General features: G+C 50.3%; 1 protein-coding gene and 1 pseudogene across 2 annotated transcripts in view; one reads left to right on the top strand and one right to left on the bottom strand.

Annotated features, from left to right (window-relative positions):
- The window catches only part of IGF2BP2 (insulin like growth factor 2 mRNA binding protein 2), a 136,761-nt gene that overhangs the window by 14,039 nt on the left and 100,445 nt on the right, over positions 1-22,277 (bottom strand). For both annotated transcript variants that reach the window (XM_072640407.1, XM_072640408.1), the window contains exons 4-10: positions 11,154-11,205; positions 8,829-8,892; positions 7,254-7,517; positions 5,707-5,841; positions 5,104-5,226; positions 3,961-4,096; positions 2,345-2,470 (exon numbers count right to left, since the gene is read on the bottom strand). In XM_072640407.1, coding sequence (XP_072496508.1) covers positions 2,345-2,470; positions 3,961-4,096; positions 5,104-5,226; positions 5,707-5,841; positions 7,254-7,517; positions 8,829-8,892; positions 11,154-11,205 — 900 coding nt within the window. The remainder of the gene's footprint in view (positions 1-2,344; positions 2,471-3,960; positions 4,097-5,103; positions 5,227-5,706; positions 5,842-7,253; positions 7,518-8,828; positions 8,893-11,153; positions 11,206-22,277) is intronic.
- LOC140530374 (uncharacterized) lies at positions 14,242-21,216 on the top strand (annotated as a pseudogene).

The raw sequence follows: 22,277 nt of genomic DNA, 5'->3' as shown, positions 1-22,277 counted from the left end.
TCCCAGCTTTTCGAACATAAATTCTCTAAGGTTCCAGCAGCTCCTGACCAAAGAATTGTCAAGATCTATAGGCCAGACTGAGCCCCTAGATGGGGAGGGATTATATACTTTTCTAATTATTATAATCTTGGGGCATGATGAGGAAGGAGAATCTTTTCTCCTGGGGTGAACGTGGGCCTCTACGTTCCAGCTGCTCTCTATTATTACTTGCCACCTGTAAGCGACACAGTGCAGCAGGGAAAGAACATTGAATCTGGGCTCATCCATGACTCAAATGAATGCTACATGTTGAGATTTCTAAGGCAGAAAACTTTGCCCGGGGTTGACAACACCACTGACCTCCTGAAGAAACTTCAATGCCTCCCTGCTGCCCCTTGAACCAAGTCCACCTTCCTCTGCTTGGTTCTGGTCTACCATTCCGTGATTATTGCCTGTTCTTTCCCTGTTCACATATTCTACAATCCAGCTAGCATCCACCTGCTCGGTGCCTCCTCAGAGCCCTGTTATGTTGGGCTTATGCTGCCCCCTCCACTCCCTTCCTGAAATGACTTTCTGTCTACTCTGCCTATGTTCATGTACATGGTCTTTCTCTCTGGGCAGAGTGGCAGCCCCTTGCACACAGCTGGTGTTATGTTCCCACCAGTCCTGGCCTTTAGTCAAGCTAGCCCTGCTGACCTGCTGTCCCAGAGAGAGATGGTAGCTTGGCCTGATTTCACCTTTTAAAATGGTGCCAAGTTGGGGAGGCCACTACAGCCCTGTGAGCTGTGCTTGTCAGGCCTGTGCACGCAGGGAGTGTTTCCTCCGTAGATTAGAGATTTCAAGCTACAAGGATTTTTGATGTGACCCTTTGTTTTACAAAAGAGGGAACCGAGGCCCAGGGAAGAAAACCCAGTTCCTTTGACACCCAAGTCAGGGCTCTTTCCACTGTCCTATGGGGATGTCAAGAACATAAAGAAAGGACACCAATCAATTAGTAACAAGTATCTACTGGGGAAACAGAGTCAAGTGAACTAGGCCCTGCTCTCAAGCTTACATTCTAAGAGACAGACCAGAGACACAGAGGAGGAAACAAAGAAGAAAACCCAGATGCTTTGGCTGAGGCCATCAGCAGATGGAGGAGCAGAGAGCTATGGAAACGCACTGGGTACAAAACCAAAGAGTTGCCTTCTGCCCCTTAAACTGGGGCAGAGGCAGAAGGCAGCACCCGTTAACAGCAAATCACCTTCTCCTTCAACAAAGTGTCAGTGACCTATGGCTTGGCAAAGGCCAAGAAAAGCAGGGCAGTCCCCCCGAGGACCAGGCAGGTCTGCCTCCAACCTCCCATTCCTAAGGGAAGTCACACACCCCAGACCGTAGCCCAAGCATTTCTCTTGGATTAAGACTGGGGTGGGGAAACACCACAGATGCCAGACAACAGGAGCATTCTCACCCAGCAACAGGAGTAAAGTCAAGGCATCAGATTAGAGGGAGTCAAACCAAGATAGAAGGAGGCAGCGTGGTGAAGGCCAAAGCTTAAGGAGATACAAGGCAGAGGCAAGATCAGACAAAGCAGTCCCCAGACCTCTGAGGAGGGAACGGCAATCTTGGAGGGCTGCCCAGAGGAGAGGGCCCCTCAAGGTAAGCCCTGAAAGCAAGTAAAGATTCTGAAAGGCAAAGATTTAGAGGAAACTGAGGCAAACAGAGATTAAATGACTTGTCCATGGTTACACTCATACCCTGCCAGGCGGTGCAGTGGTTAGAGTGCCCAGCCTGAAGTCAGGAAGACCCGAGTTCAAATTTGACCTCAGATGCTGTGGAGCCTTGGCAAGTTATTTAACCTCAGTTTGCCTCAGTTTTCTCAACTGTAAAATGGGGATAATAACAAGACCTTCCTCCCGGCGTTGTTGTGAGGACCAAATGAGATCAGATCTATAAAGTGCTTGGCATATAGCTCGTGCTATATAAATGCCTATTACCTTCCCTTCCCCCACCTGGAGTCAGAGGATCAATTATTTCTAACTGAGACACAGATAATTTAAGTGACTTGCCCAGAGTCACACAGTTACCCAGTCCATGAGCCAGGAATCCAACCCCAGCTCTTAGCTTCCCTCCCTGGCAACACGTACAAAGGTTGTATTTTGTGGCCTATCCTAGGAAATTTTCCGAGGACCTCTCTGAGGTCTGCCCATAGTGGGTGAGAAGCCCCCGGGCAGCTTGAGGCGGATTTGCTGAGTGTCCTCAGGTATACTCTTAACATCTATACCAGAGTAAGGTAGGCAGACATGGCCCCTTCCACAACACCCCCCCCCCCCCCCCCCCCACCAAAAACACAGAGAAAAGCCAGGTCAGCCTCAAAGTCACTTACAGCAAACGCATTGTAGGAGGCGGCGGCAGCTCCCCGGGCCCCAGCTGCAGAAGGGAGCATGGACAGACCTGTTGAAAAGATGCCGAGGGCACTGAGGTTCAGTCCCGGGATCAGAGTGCCTTGTTGCTAGGAGCCGAGAGGGAAGGAAGAAAGGAGAGAGAAAAGAGGGAAAATGTCTCAGTTTCCTCATGTCCACTTAATGCAAACAGAAACAGTAGTCCCACCCTAAGAGGGGCCAGCAGCCTCCCCGAGAAGCACCAGCTCAGGTTGGGCTCAGTGCCTGCTCAGGCTGAAAACCAAGGAGGGATTCCCACATGGGACACCAGGGATGGGCGGCCACAGGGGCTGGAGGAGCCTTGGGGGATTCCTAATCGAACCCCCTTTGTTTTATGGAGAAGGAAATAGAGGGAAAGTCACCTGCACCTGCCTAAGGCCACACAGGTAGTAAGAGGGAGACTGCAGATTAGAAACCAAGTCCTTGGGCCCCCAAAATGGGATCCAACACGATAATGTTCATGAAATAGGACTTAGCCCAGTGCCTGGCACTGGTGCCAACTCCCTTCCCCTCCCTTCAGCTGGTAGGGGCAGCTCAGGAAGCCAGTAACACCTATAAAGCCTCTGCTGTCCCATCACCACATGAGGGCCAGACTGAGGTGCCGGAACCTTCCTCCCGACTTTGGAGTTTCATTTATTTTGTCCCCAAAGGGCTGGTCACTGGCCGCACACAGTTCAGAGGGTAGGAAGGACCTCAAAGGATCACTGGGTTCGCTTGTGCCTGGTAACGTCCTCTCAAGGCAGGGCCTGGACACTGGTTTTTAAAGATATTTTTACTACTAGATTTCAATGAACTGGTTTCCTTTGGAATCCTATGGATTTTGTGGTATGCATTTAGAAATATGATTTGAAGGAAGGTGGGAAAGAAGGGAGGAAACAGAGAGGGAGAGATGGAAGGAGAGAAGAAAAGAGAGAGGGAGGGAGGGAAAAGGCTTACGTTCATGGGCTTCACTAGACTGACTGCCAAAGGGGTCCAGGACCCAGAAATAAGGTTAAGAAGCCCTGCTTGAAGTCACCTCGATTCTGCCTGAAGGCTCATTACTTCACGGCGTAACTCAAATCTACTTAATATTATGAAGCTTTTCCTTATAACGGACAACCAAAACTTGTTTCTCTGCACAGCTTCATCCACTACTCCTGATATTTCCCTCTGTGATCAAAGAGCATAAGTCCATCCCTCTGTTACTGGACAGCCAGGCCTTCTAGTTGAACGGGATCCTCCCCTCAGTCTCTTCTCCACACTAAATGTGTCCTTCCCCGCATGGCACAACCATCAGCCCTCCCACTGTCCTGGCTGTCTTTCTGTGGATAGGTCCTTCTCTTAACATCTTTCCTAAACCATGGAGTCCAAATTCACACCCAATCCTACTCAGAGGTGGCCTCAGTAGAGCACAGGGGCTCGAAGGTGCCTGATTTGGGACACCACTTATGTGGACCATCATTTGCCACCGCATCTTAACTAAGCTTCTCACGCTCTCCCCCGTAACTCTTCTCAGGTCAGTGTCTTGACCAAGGATTCCCTGGAGAGCTGGGGACAGGTGCAGGCCACATGGGGCACTTACGTTCACTGTCACCATGTCATTCTCATACGCCTCTCGGAGTTTCCTCATGATCTCCACCTCAGCGGAGGAGCAGGCCTCAATCGTACCTTTGACTGTGATGGTTCTTTCTGGGTTGTAAATGGTCAAGTCCTGCAGACTAGGAGATCACAAAGAAAGAAAAGCCTCAGGTTTCCCAAGAACCCAAATTGATCCAATGTGAGGCAGACACAAAGCTCCCCACATCCCCATGGCTGCCATGGCACCAGGGGCCACATCTCCCTACCCACTGGCCGCCCTCTGTGCCAGGGACAGCATTTCCTCAGCTGCCAGACTGACCTGAAGCTCAGGTCTTGCCACAGCATCCCTAATGACTCCCTATCACCTCCAGTAAACTGCTCAGTTTGGCATTCAAAGTCTCCACACCCTGGCCTCCACTTCCCTTTCTTGACTTAATCGACACTGTTCTCTTTCATGTATTCTATGTAGTTGCTGTTGGTGGTGAGTCGTTTTAATCGTGTCTGACTCTCCATGACCCCAATTTGGGGTTTCCTTGGCAGAGATACTAGAGTGGTTTACTATTTCCTTCTCCAGTCCATTTGACAGATGAGGAAACTGAGGCAAACAGAGTGAAGTGACTTGCCCAGGGTCACCCAGCTAGGAAGTGTCTGAGACTGGATTTGAATTCAGGTCTTCCTCACTCTGGGCACTGCACTCTATTCATTGGAGCCATGCAGCTGCCCTTCTGGCCTTTTTCCAAAACTTGATATGCCATCTCCCACCGCCATGTCTTTGCACTAGGTACCCCCCACCCCAATGCCTGGAATGCCTTCTCGTCTCACCTCTGTCTCCTAGAATTCTCAGCTCTGTTTAAGATTGCTTCCCAGTGAGACCTGCTTCCTCTGTGAAGGCTTTTTTCCTGAGTCGCTAAATCACCTCCCCCACCCTCCCCAGATGATCTCACACTCATTGATCCAAGCGCTTGGTGCATCCTCCCAACCTCCAACAGAAGGGAAGCTCTTTGAGGGCAGAGACTGTCTTGGTTGGGCCCAGCACAGTGGGAGGCACATAGTAGGGACTTAACAGACGCCTATGGAATGGAAAGCTGCAGGAGCTGGACGAGAGCGAACGTGAGTCTGGCCCCGAGGGGCCTCTGGGCCAGCTTACGGAGAAATGGTGATCTTGGTCCCTGTCTCCTGCTCAATCTTCTTCAGGTTCCGCCCTTCTTTGCCGATCAGTCTCCCGACCAAACTATTGTGGGCCAGTATCTTCAAAGGAACCTCCTCCACCCTGAAAGAAAGGGAAGGCCCTTCAGTGCCATGGCCTGAGAGCAAGGGGGCTCCCAGTCCCACGCAGTGCCACTTATGAGCCCTGGGAAAATCCACCCCAGGGGAAATGTGTGGTCCTTGTCTCTGGTTGACCTGGGACAAGTCCCTGAAGCTCCTGGGACTCAGTTTCCTCATCTAAGAAATGAAGCAGGGTGGGCTCAGGAGTCCTTTCAAGTTCTAATGAGCCTGGCCTCTCCCCCCACCCCATATCCCTGAGTTCTCAAATTCTCGTACAACCAAAGCATCACAGTTCTATACAGGGACCTCAGAGGCCAACCCCTTTATTTTACAGATGGGGAAACTGAGGCCCAGGGTCATAAAGTTATTGAGGGGAAGGGCCAGAATTTGAACTCAGAACCCATGGTTGTCAGGCTAGTGCTCTGGATGTCACCTTAGGGCTTTGCTAGGACAAAGACAAGATACTCTGGGACATCGAACTTACGACTTGGTCTCGTCTGCTTCCTTCTGCATGATTTCGAGGATCATCCGACAAGCTTCACTGGCCCCCTCGGGGCTGGCATGGATGGTCACAGGTTTCTCAGATGCCCCTGCATTCTCCTTCCTGTGGATGTCTACCCTGCAGTGGGAGAGTGAGAAAGCACATGCACCCTCACTCTGTTACCATCAGCAGCAGCAGCTGCTGGAAGGCTTAGCAGGGCACAAGAGGGCGCACCATCCCTGCCCTCCTTCTACCAATGGCAGGAACAGTGAAACACAACACCCTCACAAAGCAGGGCTCCTCTCAAAAGGAAGGGGGATGTCCACGCTGAGGGCAAACACACAGGGAATCACTGCCCACCAACTAGCCTAGAGCACTGATGGTGTGCCAGGAAGACAAAAGAATCTGCCTCCTGTGGGTTTCTCTGCCCTCTATCACTCAGCCAAGTGGAGGAATCAATGAAGAAATCAAGGGAGGGAGGGAGGAGGAAAGAAAGAAGGGAGGAAGGAAGGGGAAAAGGGAGGAAGGAAGGGAAGGAGGAAGGAAGGGGAAAAGGGAGGGAGGAAGGAAAGGAGGAAGGAAGTAAGGAAGGAAGGAGGAAGGAAGTGAGGAAGGTTTCTCCTCCACCCACTTTCCCTCACCACCATCTACCTTAACTTCACTCTGCAGGTCATGGCTACCTGTCACCTGTCCCTCTCATGATGTGCACCTCCCCTGCCCCCAGCTCAGAAGTTGGCCAGGCTTAGGTTTTTCCAGGCCACCAAGTCAGCCCCTGGGGGAGGCGCCCTCAGGGAATCTTTCTTCATGCAGTCAGTAAACATTGGCATTCAGGGCCACAAAGCTGAAAGGTCCCCTCAGATAATCTGATTCTACTTCCTCCCTTTACAAAGCAAGGAAACTGAGGCTTCCAGGTAGAGCGACTTGGCTCCAGATTACACAGAGCTCTAAAGTGGCTGTGCCCTGGCACACAGTAGTTGTTTAATAGATGCTCACTGACTGATTAGAAGGGACCCCAGAGGCATTGAGTCCTCACATTATTTGTCCAACGTCACGTGGTGTGTGAGCGGCAGTCAGGATTCAAACGCAGGTCCTGCCACTTCAAGTTTAGCCTTTCCAATCCTCGTGCTGAGGGATGCCACTGGCTACAACAAAGCTTACAAAGGCTTCAGTTGCCCAACAAGAGGGTGGACTCAGAAAGCCTTGAGTCAAAATAGATCTGGTCAGCACAGGAGCCCAAGTTCATAGCCAGGACACTGTTGCCATCTGTTCCATCCTGCTCTCCACTCAGTGACTACTCTTGACCACTTAGTGCTGCTGATCGAAATGGGTCATTGGAGGACAGATCTACAGATGTCCACTTGTCCATGCCCATCATTCTATAGAGCCAGACAACCTGCCACTGAGCTTGCCCAAGGTTCCCATGCCTGACACTGAAGGGCCATGATGGACTCAAGAAATGTGACTCTGCTAATCCATGCCCTGTCCCTTGACCACCAAGATGGAAAGCTAGCGTGGCGCTCTCAAAGGAGGCCACGAGGTCTAGCACTTACTTAGATTGGGTTTGCTTCGTAAGGTTCTTGATGGTCAAGCCCTCCTTCCCTATGATGGCACCAACAAACTGGGTAGGGACAAGGATCCGGAGTGGAAAGTCCAGCTGCTTGGCCTGGGCCGAGCCCCCTGGGGAGCGGCCATGCTCCCTGGAAGAGTAGTCCCCCCGGCGGGATCTTGGAGGGGCATTGCCATCTTCATCAGGGATGTAGGAAATCCTGAAGGAGTAGTTCTCAAACTGATGACCACTGAGCTTCTCGATGGCTCTGCAGGAGACAGGAGCACAGGGTTAGAATGGGATGGGATTGTCTGGTGTGGAGGCTGGCCCTGGCCCTGGGATTGGGCCTCAGGGAGCTGTGTGTGTGTGTGCGTGCGCGTGCATGTGTGTGAATGCATGTGTGAATGCACATATGCGTATGTGCATGAGCATGTGATTTTCATGTTTTCTATTGTATGCTTTGTTTTGAACATCCCTCATGTAAATTAGAAATTGGGAAGCAGGCATCCTGTGGAATAACAGCCACCAGGTGCTCCTCAGGAAGAGGAGCATGAAGAAACAGTGCTTGAGAGCCTACTACAGGCTGCAGCATATGGCAAGGGAGGGCCGCTGTGGAGTTAAGGTGGCCTGGGTTCAAGTCTTGCCTCTGAGAGGCCCTGCTGGTGTGACCCTTGGCCAGTCTCTTAGTGCCCAGGCAGGCCACTCTGGAAGCCCCAGTTATGGCAGAGTGTCCTCACCAGACACTCCCCACAGCAATGAAGTCGTAAGTGTGGGTTAACACAGGCTAATACTGTGCTAGGCACTGGAGTCATAAGTCACAAAGTCCCTGCCCTCAGGGGACTTACATTTGACTGGGGAACAGCCCTAAAATAGCAGGTCTCTTCCCTGAGAGTTACCAGGCTCACTCCACACACCACCGAAGATTCAGTGTCTTCTGCAGAAGGGGGACAATGAGATGACATCTACTTTGACCTACATCTACATCTACAAAGACCCTCATTTTTCCAAGGCATGTCTCTAAAAGTGCATCAGAAGAAATGAAGCGTCCTGCTCACATGGCTCCGAGTAAAGCACTTCACTTTCCCTAGAGGGCTGGACTGGATGGCCCCTGAGGGGCCCTTCCAACTCAAAGTCAAAGGCTCCTAACTTGATCTCTTGCAGGATTTGGGAGCACTTGAGGTTACACACTTGGGGAAAGGAAGCCCATGGTCTGCCCCACTGAGTGGCCCTGGCCAGGGCCTGGCAGTCAGAATTGGCATGGCCTAGGTCTTGTTCCCAGCAGCCCCCTAGCTCAGTGTGGCTCAGAGACCTTGGATGTCTGCAGGCGGCAGACAAGTCCCATGGGGTTGGCTAAACCAGAATAGTTCTCCACTTCTATAAGGGACAATTTTCTACCACAGGCAAGTGAACCAACATTACCAGCCCTATGCCCTGCATAACAGCCCTCAGGGAGCGCCACTGAATTCCACAGGCTTACGGGCACCTGTCTCTGGAAAAGGCCTGGAAATGCCAAACAATGTGCATTTCAAAGATTAAACCCATACAAAGTACAAGTGTAACTGGGTCCCAATGCGCTTACCCTCGGGCCTCTTCCCGGGTGGCGTAGGTGACATTGACCACGGCAGCCTCGGTGTCTGTGTTGACTACGGAGAAAGCAAAAAGAATCCATGAGCTTCAAAGGAAGCAGAGATGCCACCCCTGTGTCCCTCACCAGGTCATGGGACACAGAAGCAGCGACCCTTACCAGAGGGCAGGCAGCTCTGGCCAGCTTGGGGCAGTGGGATGCCAGTTTGAAAAAGTCTAACACTGGCTGCAATGGCCAGCTAGTCACCCTCCAACCAAGTCAAGTCCCTTGAGGTGGCTCATCCCACTGTGGGACTACTCTGACGGGTCAGATACTTCTCCTGATAGTGAGCCTACATTTGTCTCCATGTACCTGCTTCCCCCAGTGCTACCGGTTCTGCCCCCTGGGTCCAAGTGGAACAGGTCTAAGCCTCCGGCCAAGCATGAGCCCTTCCAGTGTTTACAAACAGGTATGACATCCTGCCTGAGTATTCTCCCGAACATGCACCTACCCTCATGTACTGTGGCCACTGGGCCCTTTCCCACCCTGGCTGCCCTCTTAAGAAATGTTTAACGACCAGCCTTGTTTTGCTCTGGGACGTAAATATCGGAAGCGTGCTCCAGAGCAGGGTAAGCAAATCCTGAATGCAAGCTGGCAAGCCAAGACCCAAAGGACTTCGACGAGCCGGTAAAAATGACTACAACTTTTAAGTCTGTTTCGAACTCTCTTCTTGTTTGAATTTCATTTTTCTTTAAAAAAAAAAAAAAAGCCTTTACTTTGAGGGGATGCCCATCGATTGGGAAATGGCTGAACAAGCTGTGGTATATGAATACTATTACACTGTAAGAAAGGACAAGGGGAATGAGTTCAGAAAAACCTGCTGGAAAGTGCAGCGAGCAGAATCAGAACATTGTATACAATAGAACAGCAACATTGTAACATCGATCAATTGTAACAGACTCAGTTACTTAGATCAAGACAATGATACAAGACAATTCCAAAAGTTCCATCATGAAAAATGCTATACACCTCCAGAGAGAACTGACAGAGTCTGAGGACAGACGCAATTTCATTTTCTTTACGTTTCTTGCTTTTTGTTTTTCAACATGACTAATATGCTTTACATGGTTTCACATGTACAACTGATATATTATTGCTTGCCTTCTCAAGGGGTGAGGGAGGGTAAGTACGATAGAATTTGGAACTTAAAATTAAAAAAAAAAAGAATGTGAAAAATTGATGGATTAAAACAAATCTGATCACTGCTCTTTAAAAAAAAAAAATCACTGTCACTTCCCAGTACCTCCCCCTGCCAAAGAAGCCTCCCTTCTAACAAATAAGAACAAGAAATCACCATGTTAGACAGGGCTCAAAATGTATGCCTCCTTCTCTGCTACAAGGAGAAAGGCAAGCCTTGCAATCAAGCATCTACAGTAACAACAGGTTACTGACATTGGTCAGGTTTTTGAGGATTCTTTTTTGTTTTAATGAAACATTTCATTGGAGTTTTCATTTTTACTTCATTTTAGAATGGCCCTCTCTCCCTCCGTCTACCTTGAGAAGTTTCCCTCATAATCCAGAACAAAAAGTGAGAGCAGGTAAACAAAATAACGAGCAAAGTTCCCTCCCTGTCTGCCAGCCTGCCCCCTGTGAAGAAACAAGCGAGGGAGAAACAGTCTCAGATCTTCAGAGGCAAGTGAGACTTTTGTAATTCCACAACCTTGGAGTTGCTGGAACTTTCTCCTTCATGGTTCTCCATCATCAGTTCATGCAAGTCTTCCCAGGCTTCTCTGTGCCCCCCCCATTTTACATTCCAATCCCTCCCTGATCAGTTACGTCCACGACAGCTGCCAAAGGGGTTCACAATCTTTCCCTTGCTAACGCGATTAGCATGAAGCTTCCTCAAGGTAGCTTTACGACATTTGCCACTTGCTACATAATTCCCTGAAGAGCAGGGGTCAAGCCAGAGCCTCCAGGGGAGGAAATTCCCTCTACTAATTCAGGATGACACTTTCTGTGCAACTAAAACGTTATACAGAGCTTCTTGGGCCACTGAGAGGACGTGGAAGACGGACACAAGAACCCAGAGCGCCTCATGTTCATCATCTTAGCAGAACCGGAGTCGTTTCCCTGGTCATGGAAGAGGGGTGAGAGATGCATTTGGTTGACTGACACAAACAGCACCGTCTCGCCCCCCTCCCATACCCACAAAGAGCTTCGACTCGCTTCTCAGTGAGTTGGGTTAACAACGCCATTTCTCCCTGGTATAGATTCAGCTTAGGCACAAGAGTCAGTGAATGCCCTCTCTAGCTACAACAAGCATGAGCCTTGGTTTATTACCTTGTTCCACGTTCTCTACTGTCCCATACTGAGCCAAGAGTCCATCGAATACCTGAAAGACAACGTCCAGAATGTTAGGGGGAGGTGGGGGGTGCGGGTCACACAAGACCAAAAAACTACTCCTAGGATGGCAGACAACAAAGGGGACCGTGCGGGTCACACAAGACCAAAAAACTACTCCTAGGATGGCAGACAACAAAGGGGACCAGAGGGCTGGGTGTGCCCACCCCCATCCAACCACCCCAGGTGGGGCCATTTAAATCCTAACACTCCAAGGGATCTGGGGGCTTATCCATGTGAAAGTTCCCTCCCACGGTGCAGACTGCAGCCCTTCCTGAGCCAATCACCACGAGGAGGCCACGCACTGTCCTACTGTCCTTCCTCTAAACTAATGGTAGAAATCAGGAAATTAAGCTGAAAAAATCAGATCTGTTTGCCAGGGAGGTTGGCTAGACCTGGGCACAGAAGCTTGCCTGGGCCCTAGTTAAGACGGCCCTGGGTCTGACTCTGCTTCCCCCACAGGCACCCACAAGGCTGTGCTCCTGGGTGCCTTCCCACATGGGGGTAGGATTCTCTGTAGCAGAATCCCAGAGTTCAGAGTCAGGGCCAACGTCTGAAATAAGAGCTGGGACGTCTGCAGGATTTCACACACTGTCACATTTGATTCTCTTTTTTCATCCTTTTTTTGGGTGATAGTAGGGTGAAGGTCATACAGCTAGTAAGTATCAGGCTGGATTTGAACTCAGGTCCTCCTGACTCCAGGACCAGTGCTCTATCCACTGCACCACCTACTACAGTGGATTCTCCTCATAACCCTGGGAGGTAGGTGCAATTACTATTCTCATTTTGCAGATGAGAAAACTGAGGCAAACAGTCAAGAGGTTTGCCCAGGGTCAGACAGCTGAGTGCATCATTTGTCCAGCCAGCCCCTTTTACTGAGCACAAGACCACAGATCTAGGAGCCAGCTTCTACTCGGACCCCTACGTTGTAGAGATGAGGAAAGGGAGGATGAGAAAGGTCACTGGACCCCAGAATGAAAGCTGACGGGAATCTGAAGAGGTCATCTAGTTGAACCTATGAATTTTTCAGGTAAGGAAAAGTGAGGCCCACAGAGAAGAAATGATTTGCCCAAGATAACCCAGCAAGTTACCAAGTGGCCACAGTGAAATGTGGACCTGACACAACAGCCCTCTCAGTGGAGTGAAGATGACCTTTCAGGAGGGTCTGATCATATCCTGGAGAGACATCATTTGTGATCAGTCTCACTGGCACAGGGAGCTCCTGGAAGAGGAACCTCCCTCCAGCAGGGCAGGTCTCTGCGACTTTCAGCATTGGGGGTGCCTGGAGCCCTGAAGAGGTGAGCTGACTTGGCCAGAGTCACACAGTCTAGGAGGGATAAGGGGAGGATCCAAACTCAGAGCCCAAGCTACTCAATTCATCAGTGAAAGTGCCTCATCTTGTTCCCAGCTTGGAGGCAGAGTCCCAAGTTTCCATGAGAACCCTTAAAAGGGCACAGGAAGGAGAACGAAGGATCTCATAGTCCTTGAGGCTTGGTCCTTCCTGAGCCTTTCTGGGCCAGGGCAGGGGGAGGCACTGAATTCAGACCCAGCAGCTGTGGACAAATGTGTAACATGATCACAAGAGAGAACTGGGGAACAGTGGGTGAGAGCATGGAACCTGGAAGCAGAAAAACCTGGGTTCAGGCTGTCTCGATACTCACGAGCTGTATGACCCCTTAGAAACCTCTCTGTGCCATGGGAGACTCACCTCTAAAGCAGGACAGCCGGACTCAAGGACCTCTCAGGACCCGGCTCTAGACTGATGCACCAAGAGCTAGGCCCCGCCTCAGAATGACACACATCCAAAGAGCTGACCAGGAAAGAATTCCCACCGCTGTGGACCTGAGCAGGGGTCAGCGAGCTTCTCTTTGAGGACCCCCAGGGAGAGCCCCCAACCCATGAGCTCCGGAGGCAGCCAGGTCTGCTATGGAACAGGCTGCTTACAAGGAACCAGCAAGCTGATCCTGGCCTCTTGGACCTTCTGAGAGAGACAGAGACACAGAGACAGAGAGACAGAGAGGAGAGATAAAGACAGAGATATGAGGAGAGATAGAGATGGAGAGACAGGACAAGCCAAGAGAAACACAGAAAGGGATGGTAGGGGTGGAGAGATAGAAAACAGGAGAGAGGAGGGAGAGAGAAGGGGAGATAGAGAAGAAAATACAGAGACAAAGAGACAGGATAAAGAGATGGAGAGAGACTGAGAGAACACGAAATGAGACAGAGACAGGCAAAGGGATGGGGACAGGGAGAGAGAGAGAGAAATAAGGAGAGGAGGAGGAAAGAGGGGCACGGAAAGAAGGAAAAACAGAAACAGAGGGAGAGAGACAAAGGGAGACAGAGAGAAAAACAGAGAGGAGAAAGAGAGAGGAGGAGAGACAGAAAGATGGAGAAAGGGATGGGAGGGGAAAGAGAAAGAGAGGCTAAGAAAGGAATGGAAAGAGGGGGACAACAGAAAGGGAGGAAGGAAGGATAGAGGAGGAATGAGAAAGAGAGAGAGAAAGGAGAAAGGGAAGGATGGAGAAAAAGGGAAGACAGGAAAGGAAGGATGGAGAAAGGTGCAGAAATACAAAGAGAAAGAAACAAAGAGGAGAGAGAGAGAAGGGCGTAGAGAGAGAGCGCGCAAGTGATGCAGAAAGAGAGAAACAAGGAGAAAGAAGGAAGAAGAAAGAAAAGCACAGAGACAAGAGAATAGAGGAGGGGAGAGAGTGAGAAAGGGAGGACAGGGAAGGCAGGAGAGAGGGAGAGGGAAAGTGACTAAGAGAAAGGGAGGAAGGGAGATGAGAGAATAGAGAAGCAGGGGAGAGAGAGAGAGAATGAGAGGAAGAGGCTGAGAGAGACAGAAAGATAGAGAGGGAGGAAAGGAGGGAGAGGGGAAGGGGGAGAAAAGAGGGAGAGAGAAGGGAAAGGGGGAGGGAGAGAGAAGAGAAAGAGGCAGGAGGGAGGAGAAAGAAGGTGGAAAGGAGAGGCAGAAAGAGAAATAAAGAGGGAATGAGTGAGGCCAGGGAGGGGAAAGAGAGACAAAGATATGGAGAGAAGGTGGGAGGAGGAAAGAAAAAGAGGGAGGAGAAAAAAGGAGTGAGAAAGAAATGGAGAGGAGAGACGAGGGGAGAGAGAGGGAAAGAAAGAAAAGAGAGAGAGAGAGGCCAGAGAGAGACAGGGAAAGAAAGACAGAGAGAGACAGATGAAGGGAGGGAATAATACAGGGAGGAGAGAAAAGGGACAGAGGGAAGGAGAGAGAGAGAGACAAAGACAGAGAGGGAGGGAATAAGGAAAAGCAGAGGGAAGACAGGGAAGGAGAGAGGGAGAGACACAGAGAGACATGGAGAGGAGACGGAGGGAGGGAGATGGGAGAGACAAAAGGATGGAAGGAGAAAGAGGAGAGAAATAAAGAAAAAAGAAAAGAAGGGAATGGGGAGGAAAGAAATGAGAGAACAGAGAGGGAAGAGAAAGAGAGACAGATTCAGAAGAGGGAAAAAGGGAAGGGAAGATGGGGGAAGGTTGGAAAGACAGAGGGAGAAAGAGAAAGAGGTGGAGAGAAAATAAGAGGGAGACAGAGAAAGGGAGGGAGGAGAAGAGAGAGGAAAGAAAAAAGATGAAGGGGGAGAGAGAGGGAGGGAAGGAGAACAGGGAAGGAGGGTGGATAAAGAGAAAAAGGAAGAAGGAGAAGGAAAAGAGAGGGGGAAGGAAGGAAGGAGGAAAACAAAGATAAGAGTAGAGAAGGGGAAAGAGAAGAAGAGGGAGGGAGAGAGAGAGGGTAGAAAAGAGGAAAAGAAACAGGGAGCAAAGGAGAGAGGGAAAGGGTAGGAGAGAGTGGAGAGGAAGAGAAAATGGAAGGGAGATGGAGAAAGGGAAGAAAGAAGAGGAGAGGGAGAGCAAGAGAGAGAAAGGAAAGGAGTGATGGGGAAAAGGAGGCAACAGATGGGAGAGAGAGAAGGAGAGGGAGACTGAGAGGAGGGAGAAGAGATATGGGGAGAGACTGGAGAGACAGAGTAGAGAGAACATAGGGAGAGATATAAAGAGATAAAGGGAGAGAGAAAAGAGAGGAGAGGGGAAGGAGGAAGGGATGGAGAATGAGAGACTGAAAGAAAGAGCAGGGGGAGTTAGAAAGAGACAGGTGGGGAGGGGTAGGGAAAGGGAGAGAAGAATGGAAAGAGAGGGGAGTAGAGAAAGGGAGGGAAAGAGAGGGGGAAAGAGAGAGGAGGGATAGAGGGAAGACAAAGGAGGAGAGAAGAGGAATAAAGAGAAAAGGAAAGAGGTGAAGAGGGAGGAGAGAGAGATGAAAGGGAGACAAAGGGGGAGGGAGAGAGTAAGAGGGAGGGAAAGATGAAGAAAGAGGTGAGGGGAGGAGGAAGGGAGGAGGGAAAGGAAGAGAAATGAGAGAGGGGAAGGGAGAAAGAAGGCAAGGGAGAAGTCAGGAGATAGGGAGATGGAGGAAAGGATAAAAGGTAGGTAAAGGAAGGGAGAGAAATGGAGAGAAGGGGAGGAGGGAAGTGAGAGGGAGGAAGGGAGGTACACAAAGGAAAATAGAGAAAGGGAAAGTAAGGAAGAGAGGGAAAGAGAGGAGGAAGTGTGAGGGAAGGAGAGAGTAAAAGGGAGGTATGGATAGAGAGAGACAGAGAAGAGGGAAAGAGATTGAGAGAGACAGAGAGAAAAAGGAGGGAGTGAGGGAGGAGAGAAGAAAAAGGAAAGCCAGAGGTGGGGGAATGGAGAAGGGGGAGGGATGGGAGAAAGGAGTGGGAAGGAGAAGGGAGGGAAGAAAGAGAAGAAAGGAGGGAGAAAAGAGAAAGAGATCTGGAAGGAGGGAGAGATGGGAGGGAGAAAGAAGAAGAATAAAGGAAAGAGGAAAGGGAGAAAAAGAGAGATAGCAAGACAGAGGGAAGGAGACAGGGAGAGAGAAGGGAGAGAGTGAGAGAGACTAAAAGAGGGAGGAAGAAGAGAAAGAGGAGGACAGTAAAACAGAAAGGAGAGAAGAGGGAGGAAAGGCAAAGAAAGACATGGAGAAACAGAAGCGGGTAGAATTGAGGGAAGGAGAGAAGGGGGAGGGAGAAAAGAGAAGAGAAAAAGGAGGGAAAAGGAGACAGAGGGAAGGAGGGGGTGAGAGGAGGCAAGAGAGAGAGAGAGTGATGGAGAAGAAGGGGAAGCAAGAAAAAGAAAGGAGGTAAGAAAAAGTGAGGGAAGGAGAGAGGCAGAGGAAGCAGAGAGAGAGAGAGAGAGAGAGAGAGAAGGAGAAGGAGAAGGAGAGGGAAAGGGAAAGGGAGAGGGAGGGAGTAGGGATAGGAAAAAGAGATGTGGGAGGGAGAGAGAGAAAGGGAGGGAGACAGAGAGAGAATTGGAAGAGAGGTAGGGAAGGAAAGATAAGGAAGAAGAGAAGGTAGGAAAGGTGAGAGAGGGGAAAGGAACAGCAGTAGGGAGAGAGAAAAGGGGGGGGGAGAAAATCAGAGTGACAGAGTAAGAGGGAGGGATGAATCTCAGAGAGAGAAACGGACAAAAACAGAGACACTGAGGGGGAAAAGTGAGGGAGGAATAAAGAAAGCAAGCAAGTAGTTGGGAGAGAGGAGAGGGGGAACAGGGTAGGAAAGAGGAGAAAGAAAAAAGATGGAGGAAAGGAGAGAGCAAGAGTGTGAAAAGGGAAGGGAGAGAGAGGAGAGATGTGGGAGAGATGGAGACAGAGACAGAGGGACATGGGGGAGGGGTTAGGGGAAGGAGAGAGATGGTGAGGGGAGAGAGGCAAAGAGATAAAGACTGAGAGAGAGGGAAGGAGGGGAAGAGAAAGAGAGAGGGAGGGGCAAAGGGAAGGAGGAATGGAAGGAGAGAGGAGAGAGACAGAGATAGAGGTAGGGAAAAAAGGGGTGGGAGGGAGAGGGAGGGGAGGGAAGGAGAGGGGAGGGAAGAAAAGAGAAAAGAGAGGAAAGAGGAAAGGAAGAAAAAGAGAGATAGTAAGACAGAGGGAAGGAGATAGGGAGAGAGAAGGGAGAGAGTGAGAGAGACTAAAAGAGGGAGGAAGAAGAGAAAGAGGAGGGGAAGAAAGGATAGAGAATGACAAAAGGAGAAAAAGAGAGGGGGAGAAAAGAAAGAAGGAGGCAGAAGGATAAGAAGAAAGGCAAGAAAGAGAGAGAATGAATGAGGGGGGAGAGACAGCGAAAGATAGAGGTAGGGATAGATAGGGTGGAGGGAAGGCCAGGAGAGACTGGGAGGGGAGGTAGGGAGAGGAGGGGAAGAAAGAGAGGAGGGAGATAGCCAGGAGAGAGGAGGGAGAGAGGAGGAAAGAAGAGAAATAGAGAGACAAAGATAGGAATGAGAGAGAGGGAGAAAAGGAGAGAGGAGGAGAAGGAAGAGAAAAAGTGAGAGGGAGTGAGGTATGAAGAAATGGGGAAGAGAGAGAGAGAGGGAGGCAGAGGTAAGGATGGAGAATGAGAGTGTGAGAGGAGGAAGGGAGAAGGAGGAGAGGAGAATGAGAGAAAGAAGGGGCAGGAGTGAGGGAGAAAGGAGAGGGGGAGAGAAATAGAGAAAGGGAAAGGAGGGAAGGAGAGAGGGAAGGAGGGAGAAAAATGAAGAAAGGAAAAAGGGAAGAAGGGAGAGGGAGGGACAGTGGGGGAGAGCAAAAAAGATGGGGAGGAGAAGGAAGTAAGAGGGAGTGATGGATGCAGGGGGAGTTAGGGAGAAAAAGAAGATATGACTGGAAGAAGTGGGAATGGAAGGGGAAGCAAAAGAGTGAAAGAATAAGAGAGAATGAGAAAGTGAAAATCAAGGAGGGGGGAGGGAGGAAGACAGGAGAAGAAGGGGAAAGGGAGGAATGGAAGGAGAGAAGGGGGAGAGAAGGTAGGAAAGGGAAGACTGAGAAAGCAAGAGAGGGGAGGGAGGAAATATGAGTGAGAAAGAAGTAAAGGGGGAGAAAGGGAAGAAGGGAAAGAGAATGGAACGAAGGAGGGGGAAGAAAGAGAAAGAGGGAAAGATAGAAGGGAAAGGGAAAAGCAGGGAAGAGAGAGAAAGAGAGGAGGGGGAGAAAGAGAATGAGGATGGAGAGAGGGGGAGAGAGAAAATGAGAGGAATGGATGGAGAGAATAGAGAAAGAAAGAGGTAGAGAGAGACAGAGGGACAGAGAGAAATGGAAAGAGGAGAGAGAGTGTGAGAGGGAAGAAAGGAGAGAGGAAGAGAAACAAAGAGAGGGAAGAGAGAGACAAAGATAGGGAGAGAAGGAGGAGAGAGAGAAGAAACAGAAAGACAAAACGGGGAGAGAGAGAAAAGAGTGAGACTGAGAGGAGGGGAGAGAGATACAGAGAAGGATAGAGGGAGAAACAGAGGGGGAGAGAGAAAGAATGAAAGAAAGGGTCAGAGAAATAGAGAAGGAGGGAGAAAAGGGCAAAAGAAAGATAGTGAGGGAGGGAGGGAAAGGGGATGGAGGAGGGGAGAAGAGTGAGATGAGAGGGGGAGGGAGGAGGAGGAAGGGAGGGAGAGACAGAAAGGGATTCAGTGCTGGAGAGAGGGGGAGAGGAAGAAGAGATGGAGGAAGGAAAGAGGAAGAGAGAGAAGAGGAAGGAAGGAGAGAGGCAGGGAGGGAGAAAGAAAATAGAGAAGGAGGGAGAGAGAGAAGAGAAAGTGAAGGGAAAGAAACAGAGTGACAGAGATGAAGATAGGAAGAGAGAACAGAGAAGGAGGAAAGAAGAGGGGAGCCAAGGAGAGAGACAGAGAAAGAGAGCAGGTTTGGAAGGAGGGAGGGGGAGAGTGGGAAAGGAAGGGAAGGAGAGAAGGGGAGAGAGGGAGAGGGAGGCAGGAAAAGGGAGAGGGGGAGAAAGAAAGAGGCAAGCAGGAGAGAGGTGGGGAGAGAGAGAAATAGGGCAAGTGACAGAGGCAGAGGAGGGATACAGGGAGAGGGAGAAACGAGGGAAATAAAGAGGAGAGAAGGAGTAGGAGGGAAGGATTGGGAAATAGAGACAGAAAGAAGGGGAGGAGGGGAAGGGAGGGAGGAAAATGGAGAAAGGGAGATGAGAGGAAGGAGAAAGAAAGAGGCAAGTAGGAGGGGGAGACAAAGAATGAGCAAGGGAGGGTAAGAGAAAGGGAAAGGAGGACAGAAAGAGGGAGGGGAGAGAGGAAAGGAGAGAGGGAGAGGGAGGAAGTGAGAAAGGCTGAGAGAAAGAGGGGAGATGGAGGGGAAAAAGGAGAGAGGGAAGAGGAAGAAAGAAATGGAGAAAGAGGGAGGAGAGGGGAAGGGGATGGAAATGGAAGGGAGTAAGGGAGAAAAAGTGGAGAGTGGGGGTGAGGGAAAAGAGAAAGGGAAAGGAAGACAGAGAGCGGGAAAGAGAAAAAGTGAGAGGAGGAGGAATGGAAAGAAAGGGGAGAGACAGGAAGAGGAAAGAGAGAAGAGACACCGGAAGGAAGGGAGTAGAAGAAAGTGTGAGGGAAGGGAAAAAGGAGAGGGAGAGAGGGAGAGAGACAGAGAAAGAGGGACAGAGAAAGAGAGAGAAAGGGAGGGGGGAGAGGGAGATGAAGAGACAGGGAGGGAGAGGGAGAGGGAGGGAGGGAGAGAGAGGGTGGGGAGAGGGAGAGACAGGGAGGGAGAGAGAGTAGAGGGCGAGAAGGAGAAGAGAAGGAAGAAGGAGAAAGAAAAGCAAGAGAGAACAAGTGAGAAGGCTGAGGGAAAGAGAAACAAAAAGAGGGAGAAGGGGAAAACAGGAGGGGAAATGGAAAGAAGAAAAGGAGGAACAGGGAAGTAGAGAGAGAGAAGAGGAGGAGGAAAGGGGTAAAAAAGAGAATGAGAGTGGGAGGGAGAGGGAGGCAGGAAAAGGGAGAGAGATGGGGGAACAGAGATAAAGATAGGGAGGAAAAGGAAGGATAAGAGAAAGAGAGAGGGAAAGGGAGGAAAGACAGAGGGGGCAAAGGAGGGGAGAAGGGGAGAAAGGAGGGAGAGGGAAAGAGGGAGAAAGAGGACGAAGGGAAGGAAGGGAAGAGAAAGAAACAAAGAAAACAGACAGAGGTAGGAAGAGAGGAAAAGATGGACAGAGAGGGAGAGGGGGAGACAGTAAAGGAGGAAGGGAGAAAGAGAAAAAGAGATAGGTAGGGGCAGAGTGACAGGGGGGGAAAGAAAGACAGAGAAACAAAGATAGGGAAGGGAGAGGAGGTAGGAAAGGAGAAGAGGTAAAGAGAGGGGGGCACAGAGGGAGAGGGAGGACAGGGCAGGGAAGGAGGAAGAGGGAGAAAGTGAGGACTGGGAGAGAGAGATGGAGTGAGAGGGAAGGGACAGATGGACAGGGAAAGGTAGAGACGGAGAGAAGGAAGGGGAAGGGAGAGGAAGGGGGAGGAACAGAGGGGGGAGTTAGTGAGAGAGGAAGGGAGAGAGGGAGATACGGAAGAAAGGAGGAATGAGAGGGAGGAAGAGACAGAGAGGAAAGAAAGGGAAAGAGGAAGAGGGAAAGATAGGAGAGGGGGAGGGATAGGGAGGGAAAGAGAAAGAGAAGAGAGAATGGGTGAATCAGAAGGGAAGAGACAAGGAGGAGAGGAGAAGAGAGGGAATGAGAGAGGGAGGGTTAGAGCAGGACAGAGGGATGGAAAGAGAAAGGAGGGAGTGAAAGAGTACAAATAGATGAAGGGAGGGACAGAGAGATGGGGAGGAACTGAAGAAGAGAGAGAGTGGGAGAGGGAAAGAGGTAGGAAAGGAGAGAGGTGGGGGAATGGGGAAATGGAGAAGAGAAAGAAAGATGGAGAATGTGGGAGAGAAAGAGAGACAGAAGTAGGGAGCAAGTGAGAGTGGGAGAGAGAGGATGAAGAAAGGGAAAGAGAAGGAAGGAGGCAGAAAGAGCAAAGGGGGAGGAGAAAGAGGAGGGGAGAAAGAGGGAGGAATTGAGGAGTGAAGGGAAGACAGAAAGGGAGAAAGAAGGAGAGAGAAGGGAGGGAGGAGGGAGGGAAAGGGATAGATGAAAAGAGAGGGAAAGAAGGAGAGAAGGAGAGGAGGGAGAAAAGGAGGGATGAATGGGGAAAAGAGAGGAAGAAAAAGAGGGAAAGATAGGAGTGAGTGAATGAGAGGGAGGAAGGACAGAGAGAGGAGGAGAAAGAGAAAGGAGAAAGGGAAGGGCAGGGAGGGAGAGAGAGAAAGGAGGAGAGGAAGAAGAGGGAAGAGAAAGAAGAAAAGAGGAGAGGGAGTAAAAGGGAAGGAGACCCAGGAGAGGAGAGAGGGAGGGAAGAAAAGGGAAGGAGAGACAAGGAATGGAAGAGGGGAAGGAAGAAGAGGAAGGGAGGAAACTGAGAAAGAAGAGAGGGAGGGAGCAATAGCGGGGGAGAGCAAAAGAGGAAAAGAAAGAGGACTGAGAGGGAGGATACATGGAGGAAGAAAGAGATAGAGAGAAAGGGAGGGAAGGAGAAGAGAGGGAGAAAAAGAGAGAGAATGAGAGGTGGAGTACAGAGAGAAAGAGAAAAGGGAGAAGTGAGGGACAGAGGAGAGAAAAAGGGAGACAAGCATGGGGGGGAAGGAGAGACAGAGAGAGGCGGAGATTGAGTTAAGGGAGACAGAGTGAGAGAACACGACTAACATGGAAATGTGTCTAAAATGATGACACAGCTACAGCCTGGATCAGACTGCACGCTCATGGGGAGGGAGGAAAACATTTGAAATTCAAAATCTTATAAAAGTGAATTAAGTGGGGGGGGGGGGGGAGATAGAGTGAGAAAGGTAAGGAAGAAGAGAGATGGGGAGGGAGAAACAGGAGGGAGAAAGGGAAAGAAAGACAGAGAAGGAAGGAGAGAGACGGAGGAAGTGAGGGAGAGGGAGGACAGAGGGGGAAGGGAGAATGAGTGGGGAGAGATGGGGAGGGATGGAGGGAGGGAGAGAAGGAGGAGAGAGGGGGAGGCGAAGAGGGAGGAGAAGGAGAAAGTAAGAGGGAGGACAAAGTGAGAGAGGATGGGGGAAGAGGAGAAAGGGAGAGAGAAATAGAATGAATGAAGGAGAAAAAAGCCAGAAGGAAGGGAGAGGGGGGAGGAAAGGAGGAAAAGACACAGGGAGAGAAAAAGGAGGACAGTGAAGGAGGGATGAAGACAGGGAGAGAAGGAGGGAGAGGAGAAAGAAAAGGAGAG

This window comes from Notamacropus eugenii, chromosome 2, assembly GCF_028372415.1.
Source record: "Notamacropus eugenii isolate mMacEug1 chromosome 2, mMacEug1.pri_v2, whole genome shotgun sequence".
Lineage (NCBI taxonomy): Eukaryota > Metazoa > Chordata > Mammalia > Diprotodontia > Macropodidae > Notamacropus > Notamacropus eugenii.
Note: the sequence above shows the minus strand (reverse complement) of the source record. Positions and strands in the feature narration are given on the sequence as shown.